Source organism: Periophthalmus magnuspinnatus, chromosome 8, assembly GCF_009829125.3.
Source record: "Periophthalmus magnuspinnatus isolate fPerMag1 chromosome 8, fPerMag1.2.pri, whole genome shotgun sequence".
Taxonomy (NCBI): Eukaryota; Metazoa; Chordata; class Actinopteri; order Gobiiformes; family Gobiidae; genus Periophthalmus; species Periophthalmus magnuspinnatus.
In genome coordinates, this window is record NC_047133.1 from 16,652,694 (window position 1) to 16,666,547 (window position 13,854).

A 13,854-nucleotide genomic window follows, 5' to 3' on the forward strand; every position below is an offset into this window, starting at 1 on the left:
TCAGGCTAAGGCTAAAGCTAAGGCTAAGGCTAAAGCTCAGGCTAAAGCTAAGGCTAGCGTAAACACTACACTTTATAGTCAGTGCTATGGGCTGTACTGAAGCATCACAGGGACAAAAGGAGGAAAAGAAACAAACGCAACAGAGAATTTGATGAACGAATCTGAACAAGGCTCTGAAAAACACAAAAGTTTAGCCCATTGTCTAAGGTCTGAAATAGTTGGAAAAACATGACATTTAGCCCAGACAAATTCTGTAAACCGTTCTGTTCAGATCTTTATCCATGTTCTAGTTGTTTCTTCTCATTGAGCCCCTGAAGTTGTTTTTGGAGTGATTCATGTTTGAGTAATTTTAATCGACTATTTTCAAGATGCCATTTTAACCATCTACCCCGTTTAACTTCCACCGGTACACGCCCACTGTGACTTCCATCCCCAGTTTTATTTTCTTAATCAGTGATGCACATAGGATTCAGCAGCGTTGCGTCGTCATTTTGGTACAAATGAAAAAAAAAAAAAGTGCTGCTCTAGTGTGATGTGCAGGTGTCCATAGGGGGCGCCGACAGCATGTGGCACTTTGTGATGTTTACGGCAACGTCAGCTCCCATTGGACACCGTGATTTTCTAACGCAGAAGTCTAAGTTGTTTTGGATTAATATTGTGATTTAAAATGTAAATTATAACAATGATCCACAGAGATGAGCTACAGAGACACAAGCACAACAGGTTAATAAAGGTATAGGCTCATCATCCAAAGCAAATTTATTTGATCCCATTTAAACTTTAAAACTAGATCACAAAAGGTTAATATAAAGTAATTTAACAGCACAAGACCTGCATAAACAAACTCATTTATTGGGTTCACAAGAGCAGGATTACAAACTGAGCATTTCGTCTTTTTCACTTTTCTCCAACTCAAAATTTGGCCAGTTGCCAAACGATTTCCAAATAAACAGCACTCAATGTATCAGATACATTTAAAAAAACATAAAAAGACCCAATTGACTTAAAGCAAATGTCCAAATACTGGTTTATCCCTTGACCGGAGCGACGGTCGGCGGGCGTTCCCCAGGTTTGAGGGAGAACAGGTCTCGGAGGTTCACTTCCGGGTCGACGTGGTGAGGGATTTTGCGCTCGCTGAAGAGGCCGGAGAGGTCGGCCTCCACTTTGGTCCTACGAGAGACCCTCATCTTCAGGCTGAACAGGTGACGCAGATCCTCCTCCACCAGCGGCAGGCGGCGCCCGTCCAAACGCTTCTGCCACGCCTTCTTAGAGCGACAGCGCCTCTGTTGGTGACATGGTGAATTACACACAGATGTTCATGGAGTCACGATTATTAACACGACAGGAATTAAGATTTAAGATGAAAATTTGATCATTTTATAATGAACTCTAAACATTCAGTTTAAAATGACAAGAAATGTGACAGTACTGAATTATATCTGAAGAGAGGGAACGAGGGAGGAAGGAGCTGAATGGAGTGACGCCACAGCTCAAACAAAAGAAAATGATCCACAAGTGACAGAACGAGTGAGTCAGGCCTTAAGACCTGTCCAAAAGAACTCCAGAGTGAGGAGAGGAGGAGGAGGAAGGGATGAGGAGGTGGAGAAAAAAAAACAATCGATTCAATTGTTTCTGTTAAGCAAAATTCAGCTCAAATCTTTATCGGAATCACATTTGAAGCTTTACAAGACTCAATCTCTGCAAAATACTTGTACTTTTAGACATTTTACTTAAGGGTACTTAAACACTTTTACTCAAGTGAACTGCAGATATGAGCAAAAATTACTCATCACATGAAAAATCTACTTAAGTGTTTGTAAAAGTACAAACAGACAGATTTTACAAGAAACTTTCCTGACAGATCATCCACCTGCTTGTCCCCATTTATTCTAGTTTGGCCTGGCATGTTGCACAGAACGGCATTAAAATGATCCATCGCCATGGAGACCAGCAACAGACATCGCCAGGAGAGCCAATCCTGCCCCTGAGGGATTCAACATGGACCTGCCACACAGCAGCGTTTGAGGAACAGATGTCCAGCACTCCATAGAGACGAGCAGGTGCGGATCAATCACCAGAAAAGTTCCACAGTGCTGCTTTAAAGAGTGTAGAGTGAGATTACCTTGAGTGAAGAGCTGCTTGGGTCATGACGCAGTAAATGGCGATTCATGCTTTCCTAAGAACATTTAAAAAAAAAAAAAAAAAAAAAAAAAAAAAATCACCATTTTTCCATTTACATGTCAAGGTAAAGTCAAATGTAAGACTTGGAAACGTGCGGAGGAGCTGGAGTCTGAAAAGCACCAATATGGCACAAGTAGCTTTTGAGGTCAATGTCCGCTGCAGGATTTTGGTATTTAAATGTTTCATTGTTCAATAATCAGGAAGTGTATTGTTAGCATGCTACTTAGCGCTACAGTCACAGTAAAACATTTTAAAATCTTCTAATCTCACTGATGAATAACTGGACACTCTGAACTGAACGCGTAAGATGAGGAATGACTTGGGACGACTAATCCTTCCGTTTTTCACATTGAATAAACAGATGCGGCGCCTTTAAACCCTCTAGATCCACTCACCCGCATGGCGAAGGTGCGAGTGCATTCTGGGTAGGAGCACGTGTACTTGTTGAGCTGGAGGTGCACTTTGCGGATGTGGTGTTGGAGGTTGAAGGTGGTGGAGAAGTAGAGTTTGCAGTCGGGCCGTGGACACACCAGGACGGGTTTATGGGAGGCGTGGAGGCGCTTGTGTCTGCGGAGCGCGTCCTGCTTCTTAAACTCCTTCTTACAGAGTTTACAGGGGAACGTGGCTGCGGGGAAAGAAATGGGAAGATTATACGCAGCAGTGGATGAAGAACTCAACTCTGTTACTTAAGTAAAAGATGTAGGTTACTCAAGTAAAAGTACAGATACAGGTTGTGTGTGTGTGGTGTGTGTGTGTGTGTGTGTGTGTGTGTGTGTGTGTGTGTGTGTGTGTGTGTGTTCAAACCGAAGCTTGAACTCGAAAACTTCAGTAAGGAACAAGGTAATAACCCCTCATATCTCATGAAAAACACTTTTCAGTCCAGTTAAAAAATGTAGTACAGATACTGCTCTCAAATGTAGAAGGAAAAGTAAAAAGTACACACTGTAAAACGTACTTAAGTTGTATTTTTAGGTATCTGTATTTTAACTTTGTCAGTACTTTTCTGAATATGCCCTATGAGTGGCTCTGTACCAGTGATGGAAGTTCACAAAATAGAAGTAATGCTCTTCACCTGGGTGTTTTGATGCGATGTGCTTCTGGAGCCGTCCCCAGGTGCGTTCAACGACCTGACAGTCAGCGCGAGGACAGCGGTAACCTGCAAGAGGAACATGTCAAAAGACGTGTTCTGAAATCTCATATCTACAACTTAGACATGGGAATGTGGCTTAACAATCGATCCATGAATTGAGTTGTGGTCAGAGCCAACAGTTAAAGGGCCAATATGAGGACATTTTCTGATCCATGTTATGTTTCCTCGTCTCAAACAGACCTGGAGTTGTGTTTTGTTTCATTCACACAAGTTTAACACACAAATCCTGCATATTTAGACTGAGTTCTTCTCTCAAACAGAAAACACTCTGTTCCACCTTGTGATGTCATCATGTGGTAATACAGGAAGTGCTCCACTGTGTTTTTAAACTCCATACACCTTCACTAGAATCATCTGGATCATTTCAGTCCTGGAATTTCCAATCTCTACTGAACTAAACGTAAAAGGAGCTGTTAAAATGGTTGAAAACTACCACTTCATGACATCACAAAGGTGGAATAGAGCATTTTGAGCTTTGAAGATGTAGACAGATGCATTCAAACATGTGTGAATAAAACAGACAACTTCTCCAGGTCTGTTTTCCTCCATTCACAATTTAAAGGTGGGCCATGTAACATTTGTGGTGGAAAGTACCTCACCTGCTTGTCTCCATGGAGATGTTATTACTTTGCAAGAAACATTTCGCTGTATGGGAAGTTACAGGTCAGATCTGTAGAGAGGAGACTCAAATATTCAAAGCAACAACATGCGAGACGAGCAGGTTTAGGACTCTCCACCAGAGAAGTTACACAGTGAACCTTTAATCGCTGCATTTCACTCGTCGACGGTGAAGACACTTTGTTCTGTGAGTTACGGATCTATAAGTATCCATCCCATTGTTCAGTCACAGGCCGATATTCCCTGGTGGCCGTGTCGAAAATGAGATGCACCCACCTGCGTGCGTCTTCTCGTGGGCTCGCCGTGCGATGTGGGAGTCAAATGTGGCAGAGCAGCCGTCCTTCGAACAGCTACAAGAGACGAGGTTTAAAAATACTTTGAACTCGTCTCTGGGGCAAACTCCTCCAGTCCAACCAAACAAGCACTGGATTACAAGTTTGACAAAGTAGTAATTTCAGATTTATCCAGTGTTGTAAAGAAACCCCCCCCAAACCCACCCAATTCCCCCTAAAACTGCCCCTCAAACCTGCCCAACTCCCTCTAAAACTGACACTAAACCTGCCCCAGAAAACCTGCCCAAGTCCCCGTAAAACTGCCCCCAAACCCGCCAAACTCCCCCTACAACTGGCCTTCAAAATTGCCCAACTCCCCCTAAAACGGTCCCTAAACCTGCCCCTCCAAACCCGCCTAACTTCCCCTAAACCTGCCCCCAAACCCGCCCAACTCCCCCTAAAACGGTCCCTAAACCTGCCCCTCCAAACCCGCCTAACTTCCCCTAAACCTGCCCCCAAACCTGCCCAACTACCCCTAAACCTGCCCATAAATCTGCCCCACTCACCAAAAACCAGACTCCAGGTTGTGAGTTTGCAGATGCAGTTTAAAGAGCCGTCGCTTCTTGAAGGTCAAAGGGCATTTGGGCTGGGGGCACTGCAGACACATCAACTGTATTAACACGGCTGAAGTGTTACGCTCTGGCGTCATCTTGTGGACAGACACTCAAACTGCAGGTACCTTGAAGTATTTGTTCTTGTCTCCATGAGTGAAGCGGATGTGCCGTTTCAGTTTTCCAGCGTTGAAGAAACTTTTGGAGCAGTTGGAAAATTTGCATCTGGAAAACACCCAACAAAAAGCCAGGTCATAAGAACAGATCTGATGAGCTAAAATATTAAGCTTAAGGTGCAATTAATATCTTTAAAATCTAGTTTCTACAAGTCAAATGATAATATCTCACTAGTTTAACTTTGATACAAGACTTTTAACACAAGATCTAGGCCTGTGACGATAGAAAATTGCAGAGCGATATACGGAAGGAAAGAGATAATGAAACCAAACAATAAAGTAGAATTATCCACAAAACGTACTCTACATGTATAATATTGCTTAAATTATCTGAAATGACTAAACAGAATGAAACACTTAAATTGTTGAGTCATAGTTCAAACTTTTACAGCTCAAACCTGATTGTATTAAGTAGAATCTTCATGTATCTGTACTTGAGTACATTTTACAGTGTGTACTTTTTACTTTTACTTCAGTACATCTGAGAGCAGTATCTGTACCTTCTACATTTTTTAACTGGACTGAAAAGTAAAAAGTACTTTTCATATGATTTGAGCAAACAATACACAAAATTCATGAGAAAAATTAAACTGATTTGTTAATGTTGAACAAAATATGTCTTTTTTTATCAATATTGCTACATTTAACACTTTAACACTTGTGTGAAATACTTACCACAGTATCTGCACTTTTACATAACAGAGTATTTCATCCACCACTGTCTTATACTATTGGGCCTGTTAGATCACCTTTGTGAGAACCTTTATGCAATACTCTGTCCAACACTGCAGTTTAAACATCAGTTCACACACCTGAACTGTCTGATTCCTTTGTGTTGGACCAGGTGGCGACTCAGGTGAGATTTCCTCTTGTACCTGCGTCCACATTCTGCGACTGTGCACTGGTACAGGCTCTGAAACACGTCACAGGCTCATTTTCACATAGTACAATGAGGTGTGTCGTTACGTGTCCGGTCTGTGTCCAGTGTCTTTGTACCTGAACAGTGTGTGTGTGTGTACCTGTGTGGTGTGTGTGTACCTGTGTGTACCTGTGTGGGGTGTGTGGGTGTGTGTACCTGTGTGGTGTGGGTGGGTGTGTGTACCTGTGTGGTGTGGGTGGGTGTGTGTACCTGTGTGGTGTGGGTGTACCTGTGTGTACCTGTGTGGTGTGTGTGTACCTGTGTGGTGTGTGTACCTGTGTGTACCTGTGTGGTGTGTGTACCTGTGTGTACCTGTGTGGGGTGTGTACCTGTGTGTACCTGTGTGGGGTGTGTGGGTGTGTGGGGGTGTGTGTGTGTGTGTGTACCTGTGTGGTGTGGGTGTACCTGTGTGGTGTGGGTGTGTCTGTATGTGTGCGTTTGTGTGTCTGTACCTGTCCCGTGTGCACGGTCTCGTGCTCATTGAGTCTCCATTGTCGCGTGAACGTGGCCCCGCAGTCCGCGTGTGTGCAGTTGTAGAGCTGGAGAGGAGGCGCAGATGAAGCGGGTTTGACGCTCTCGATCCCGCTCATTTCTGTTTTCTCTTTGCTGTTCAGTCTTTCTCTCTGTTTTCTCTCTGTTATTCAGTCTTTCTCTCTGTTTTCTCTTTGTTTGTCTGTGTTCAGACTCACATTATCTGAGGAGCCGCCCGTTTCTCTCGCGTCTTTAAAGACTTTCTGGGACACGCTGATTGTGGAATTGGCCGCGGCTGGTGCGTCACGTGCTGTGGAAATGAGCCCAGGTGTGAAGATGCTAAAAGCGAGTCATGACCGCCCCCTGCTGGATCATTTTATTTATTTATTTTTTATATTTTCTCTATATATTTTTATTATATATATTTTTTTAATTTATTTATAATTAATAAAGATTTAAAACATTTATGTCAGTAGAAAAGTTCCACAATTAATCATCAGAACAGACAAAGTCTTACATAGGAGCAGATGAGGAAAAAATGTTATTAAATTAAATGAATAGTACATAATAACACAAAACAAGACCCAGGCAATAAACAGCTCTGTCCTGCCAGTAAACAGACACCCAGCAGGAATCATAAACTGGCCAAAGGAGGAGATACAGACCACAGATGTTAAGACCTGAAAGCTCCTGACCATGCATGGAGGGGTCCATCCCAAATCCAGCACCCTGAGACTGTACGGAATCCATAAGGAAGGAGGCCGAGGGCTAGTGAGTGTGAGAGCCACAGTCCAGGATGAAACATCCAACATCCATAAGTACATCAAGGACAAGGCCCCAGCAGCGAATGTCTCAGACAGTGGAGCGCAGAGGAAGAGGTGCTGGAAGAACCATCATGGAAGGACAAGCCCCTGCACGGGATGTACCACCTGAATGTAACTGAAGTGGCTGATATCAAGAAATCCTACCAATGGCTTGAGAAAGCTGGACTGAAGGACAGCACAGAGGCTCATCCTGGAGCACCAGAGCGATAGAGGCCCAGATCTACCACACCAGATAAGACCCAAGGTGTAGGCTGTGCAAAGAGGCCCCTGAGACTAAACAGATGTTAAAAAGCCAACGCGTTCATTGGACCCGGGACTGTCCCAATTTTGACCTCGTGTCCCCCATGTCCCTGCAGATTTATCCAAAAACCAGTGACCCAGTTTTATCCAAGAAATACCCCACGTGCCCCTTATTTAATCTTAAATTTGCTCCTTTTGAAACTTGAAAATGAGCAAAAACCAACAGATTCTGACTGACACAAGTTTTATTTCTTTATTTTTATTTCTTTATTTTTTTGTATTTATATTAAACCTTATCATTACAATATCTCGCAGGGGTAATGACATAAAGAAAATAATATGGGGATTACACCTTCTGTAAGGCATAAAAAGGAGCACATTATACTTAACTAAAATGAAAACAAAAGGACTTGGGACGTTGAATATAACATTTTCTTGGCACAGACGGATTTAAGCAGTTTCAGGGAGGAGCAGAAGAGTTTAAATTCATTCATAAAATGTTGAAACAGGAGTCTCTCCATTTACAACAGTGAACGTGGTATTTAGTCAGTAGGAAAATAATATTCACAGCTTTAGTTACATTTCTATCCACATCGTTCACAAAATATAAAGTATGATTCACTTTTACATTTTGGAAGTTTGGGTTTTTGTGGATGAGAAGAAGTCCCAGGTCATGTGGAGATGTGTTGATCTGCAGCTGATGGTGTGATTTCGCCTTGTGTCCAGCAGGTGGCAGACTGAACAACATGTGGTCACTGTTCATCAGGGAAACAGAATATTTCAAATGTTAATCATGTTTATCTTAAGACTAAACCAAACCAAAAACACTGTGTTCCGTTAAAGGTGCACTGTGTTTGGAGTTAAACTCTGAAACAAACAAATGTCACATTTGTTTTTCTCATAGACTTTATAAAAAAAATATTATTAAAAGTTTGAAAAGTTTGGGGCTAATCAGCTATGTGGAGCTAATGACAACATGGACTTTAATTTTATTTTTAAATTATATTCTGTTTCTGAAACGTCATAAACCACAAAGTCATTAAAACATGTAGATGGTTAGCACGTAGCCGTTTAGCACGCAGATGGTTAGTACGTAAATGGTTAGCATGTAGATGGTTAGCATATAGCCGGTTAGCACGTGGATGGTTAGCACGTAGTCAGTGAGTGTAAATGTAAAAGCTTAAGCCTCTTGCAATGTTCTTGTTTATACCATTGTATATTTGAATAAAAAAAAAACAAAAAAACATAGCCTGTTAGCCTCTGCGACGCCTTTGAACTGTTAATATTTGAATTTTTCAAAAAGTATTGGAAAAATGAAAGGAAAACATTGTCAAAATGGAGGCCTGTCTCACATCTTCAGGAAGACTGTTCCAGGTTTAAACTGCACAAAACTGAAACACTGATTCTCCATGTTTAGTCCTGGTTAAGACCTGGTTTAATCACGTTTTAGTGCTGGTTTAGTCTTGGTTTAGTCCTGGTTTAGTCCTGGTTTAGTCCCACTGTGACGTACGCACTTCCTTCTCCAGTTTTATTTTCTTAATCGGTGATATTCGTAGGATTCGGCAGCATCGCGTCGTCATTTTGGTGCAGGGGGCGCCGACAGCATGTGGCGCTTTGTTATGATGACGTTTACACCGACGTCAGCTCCCACTGGACACCATCAGCGGACTTGTTTCTTTTATTAAGTGGTTTTAAATGAATATTGTGATTTAAAATGTGTAAATTATAACATAATGATCCACAGGAGTCAGAGATGAGAACCATATAGACACAAGCTCAAGGGCTGATTTACGTTAGCTTACCTTTCAAACAGCTTCATTATAAAGCGTTTAGAATTTGCTATAAAACTTTATTATTGATGTCGGCTGTAAAAGTGATGACATCATCTTTTGGCCCCCTCTCGCTGATGCCCTTTGGCTCGTCTTCAGTTCCTTCCAGCTTTGCCAAGTTTCGCATTAGTAAATGAAACACTTCCCTTGCATCCTGAAAATCCCGGCACATTCCGAACATTACCGGCGTTCCCCTGACACTGCATTACTTCAACTATTCTCCCTCAGTTAGTCTCAAAAGGCTCCGATGAAATATTTAGAGGCATTTGTCAGTGTGTCCATTAGTGGGATATGCAACAGAAACCCCGCCCCCTTCCCCCATCTGCCCACAGCCTTCTGTCCCATTGCCTCGAACTCTGACTTTGCCCTGGGACCATGACCGAAGAGATTAGGAGAAGGCGGAGAGAGGCTGAGGTGGAGATATGGCTTCAAGAGGATGTGTATTGATCAGTGAGTGATTGACAGCTTCATAAAGAGGGTGGAGGGTGGAGAGATGGAGGTGTGGTTGGAGGACAAGAGAGCTCTGACAAACTGCAATATTACACATACAATGGAACAATGTTATTATTAAAGGTCCTACATTACGCAAAACTGATTCTTGTAGCTTTAATCCATGTTCTAATACTGTTACCTCCTCAAAAATAGACCTGGAGTTGTGTTTTGTTTCATTCACACATGTTTGAGTAACACTGGATTATTAGGCTGTCTGCGTCTCCCAAGTTCACAATGCTTTGTTCCACCCTGTGATGTCATGAAGTGGTAGTTTTCAATGGTTTAACAGCTCTTTTGACCTTTACTTCAGTAGAGATTGGCATTTCCAGGGCTGAGATGATCCAAATGATTCTAATGAAGGTGTATGGAGTTTAAAAACACAGTGGAGCACTTCCTGTATTGCCACATGATGACATCACAAGGTGGAACAGAATGTTTTCTGTTTGAGAGAAGAACTCAGCATAAATCTGCAAGGTTTGTGTGTTAAACATGTGTGAATGAAACAAAACACAACTCCAGGTCTGTTTGTGATGAGGAAACAACATTAGAAAAGATCAGAGAATAGTCCTAGGACACCCACCAGAAAAGTGACATAATGCCTCTTTAAAGGTCCCGTATTACACTGCTTATTTTTTCCCATAGAGCTAGAGATATTACTTAGTACTTATTAGGGATTCACTAACCCAGTTTTTTTCTGTTTCGATACTGATGCCGGTACTTTGGCTTTAAGAATCTGATGATCCATGATATCGACAGATACCAGAGCAGAGACTGCAACAGATGCATTTATTTCCTTCAAACAGTTGGCATTTGGTAAAAAATATAAATATCCAAATGTGTTTTGCAACTCTTAATTCACATTGAAACAACAACTTAAAAAGTAGCCCAGGTGTTTGGGCCAACATTGTCCACGTGTGCTCAGGTGTGCCCAGGTGTGCTCAGGTGTGTCAGGTGTGTCCAGGTGTGCTCAGGTGTGCCCAGGTGTTCTCATTCAAGGTCTAAAGTTTGTGACAGTGGCTTTTCTCGTGTTGAAAATGTGAGTAAACAGATTCTTCAGTAAACACACAAGCATTGTCTTTAACCATAGGTTCCAACGCTTTTAAACTGTGTCATTGTAGCAGCTGGGGGCACAGGGCTGCTGGACGCTACAGCTGATCCAGCAAACTTTTCAGTATCGGCTTTGATATCTGATTCTAGTATTGTATCGGTGTGTCCCTAGCACTATTAGATATAAAGAAGTGAACTGGGTGAGTGTGACGTCACCCACAGCATTTGGGCCCAGTCAAATGAAGCTCATGGAGGCTAGAGCAGGTATAGAGGTGAATTTGGAACAGAGTTCCATGTGTGGAATTCCGCTAGCGAGTATCATAGCAACCAAAGAGCCAATCCAGAGCAAGGCTGTTGAAGGTAACGCCCCTTCCCGCCCGCACAACTGGTTTAGTAGGGAGCTGGCGCTTGGTAATGCTGTCGATCAAACCTGTTACTAACGCTAGTGGGAGTGACCTCTGGGAAAGAAGGCAGCTGATTTGTCTGTTATTAATGTTCATATCTTGATTAACAGACACAATAGTGAAATAAAAACCCCAGGATCATGTAGAGCGGGTTAATACGAACATTTAAGATCAAAATGACGAGTCTGACAGCAGCAGTTACAGAGAGAGGGGACACAGAAAGTGAATTAGAATGAATTTTATTTGTATATTTTTGTTTGTTCAAATTCTGAACGTGTTAACGTTAAGACGTGTTAAACCCTCAGACTTTTCAGCAGGTCTCACACAATCATAAAAATACTTTTACTTTTCAGTCCTGTTCAAAAATGTAGTGGAGTAGAAAGTACAAATACTGCTCTCAAATACACTGAAGTAAAAGTAAAAAGTACACACAGTAAAATGTACTCAAGTAAAGTACAGATATACTACTTTTACTTTTTTTTTACTTTGTTACATTTCACCACTGGTTCTTCAATGATGTTTTTAAAGTTACACCTTGGTATTTTTCCTCCTCCTCCACAGACTCACACTTCAGAACACTCCTAATGACGCATTTAACTCTGAGAACGCCGTTGCCCCTGACAACACGAGCCCAGCCTATAAATAATGTTCCATAAGACTAAACTATGTTGGAGTCGGTTACCACAGAAACATAAACTATTCACAGTCTGCAGTGCATTTGTCAAACCACATCGTGTACTCATTTTTATTTATTTAAAATTTTTCGTACACGGGTCACACCTATAATTTTACGCACCAAGTCTGGAGCCCACGTGCCCCTCTGCTCCGTCACGAGTCACACAGACCCCCCATGATGGAAAGAATACTTTGAAAATGTGGGATATTTATTACAGAACCCTGAATACCTGGATTGAAATGTATTTTGTAACATGTTCTATTACATGGACCAATCAGAGTGCAGTATTCTGAATACTTGGAATACTTTTACATGAGTTGCATTATATTAAAGTGTACAAAACATTTAAAAAAAAAAAAAAAAAAAAAGTGTACAAAACATGACATAGCAAAAGCCGAAGTTAAAACTGTCAACTGGACAAATCATTGTAGGACACTGTCTTATATCTGTCTGATGGGAGGAGCTAACTACACTGAAACTGTAAACAGCTATTGCTCCAGTTTCAGCCTTAATGACCCTACTCAACATTTAATGGCCCTACTATTGTTCTCTTTTGTTTCTTTTGTTTTCTTTGGGTCTGAGGATGGGGTTGTTGATGTCTCAGTTCCCCATTCCCATTCCTGTTTAAGGAATGATTGTCTTTTCTAACAAAAATAGCCGTTATGGATCAGATGACTAAGGGATTACACAGACAAAATATGACATAGAACAACTAAATTAAACCTGTTTGTAATTATAGCCTGTTTGTTATGCATTTATTTATGTATTTATGTTTAGTTAGACATGGGAAATTGCACCACAACAGCTGCGTGTTACATTTTTCTCTCTAAAGCTGCACAGTTCAAAGACAAAATGCAATGATGAGGCACCGCATGATGAGTATTACTTTCTATTACTTCCTTAAAATTAGTAAACATGGACTAAACCAGGACTAAACAAGGAACTAAACCAGGACTAAACCAGGACTAGACCAGGACTAAACCAGGACTAAACCAGGACTAAACCAGGACTAAACAAGGAACTAAACCAAGACTAAACCAGGGCTAAACATGGACTAAACCAGGATTAAACCAGGACTAAAAGAGGAACAAAACCAGGGACTAAATGAGGAACTAAACCAGGACTATACCAGGACTAAACCAGGACTAAACCAGGATTAAACCAGGACTAAATGAGGAACTAAACCAGGACTAAACCAGGACTGAACCTGGTGAAACAGTTCTGTGCAGTTAAAACCTGGAACAGTCTTCCTGAAGATGTGAGACAGGCCTCTACTTTGACAATGTTTAAATCCAAATAGTTCTGTTTATCTGTGCATATGCCTGAAAGGGTTTTATTCTGAACTTTTCTCTTTTGATATTAATTTTATCATACTTTTTGTGATTATTCATGTTTTGATTTCATGCATTGTGTCTTTCTTATTCTGTAAATCACTTTGAATTACCTTGTGTTCGCATTGTGCTGTACAAATAAACTTGCCTCTCCCCCGGGTTCAAACGCTCCCGGTGCAGTCAAACCCAAACGCGCACGAACGATTCCCCCCTGATTCGCTCGTGGCCTGTGCGCTCCGTGCCCGTGCTCCATCCTCCTCCCGCTGCATGGCAACGGGAGGAGACTGCTACAGGATGAGGGAGGGTCCCACGTGTCCCCTCCGCAGACCCCTCGCGCTTCTCGCCGCAGATCCACGGCTTTACGCGCACGAGCACACCCCAGCACCACCACCGCCACCGCCACCACCAGCCCCACCAGCATCAGCAGCAGCACCACCACCACACGGAGCTACCACCATGCACCTGCCCCCTTCTTCCTCTCCATCACTGCTCCTCGGGCCTGGTTAGATCCGCTCATCCACGGGCCGAGCTATGATCCATTTTTCCTCATATGCAAATCCCGGAGCGCTGCAGCTGAGGAGGACGTAGAGGAGAGAGGATGAGAGGATGAGAG

The 13,854-nt window shown here is 42.2% G+C and overlaps 1 protein-coding gene across 1 annotated transcript; it reads right to left on the reverse strand.

Moving 5' to 3' along the window:
- Window positions 1-833: 833 nt before the first annotated feature.
- 42sp43 (P43 5S RNA-binding protein) lies at window positions 834-6,623 on the reverse strand. Its single transcript, XM_033971392.2, has 9 exons — window positions 6,380-6,623; window positions 5,821-5,921; window positions 4,961-5,057; window positions 4,788-4,876; window positions 4,226-4,299; window positions 3,254-3,337; window positions 2,577-2,806; window positions 2,123-2,176; window positions 834-1,283 (listed from the first exon to the last, which is right to left on the reverse strand). Exons 1-9 carry the CDS (start codon window positions 6,515-6,517, stop codon window positions 1,029-1,031), a joined length of 1,122 nt encoding a protein of 373 aa, XP_033827283.1. The 5' UTR covers window positions 6,518-6,623; the 3' UTR covers window positions 834-1,028.
- Between the last annotated feature and the right edge of the window lie 7,231 nt (window positions 6,624-13,854).

Excerpts from the sequence above, each read along its gene's own strand:
- 42sp43 (XM_033971392.2), bottom strand. The coding sequence starts at position 6,517 with ATGAGCGGGATCGAGAGCGTCAAACCCGCTTCATCTGCGCCTCCTCTC. Across the intron at positions 4,877-4,960 it reads ACAAGAACAAATACTTCAAG|TGCCCCCAGCCCAAATGCCC; the intron begins GTACCTGCAGTT and ends ATGTGTCTGCAG. Across the intron at positions 1,284-2,122 it reads CAAGCAGCTCTTCACTCAAG|AGGCGCTGTCGCTCTAAGAA; the intron begins GTAATCTCACTC and ends TGTCACCAACAG.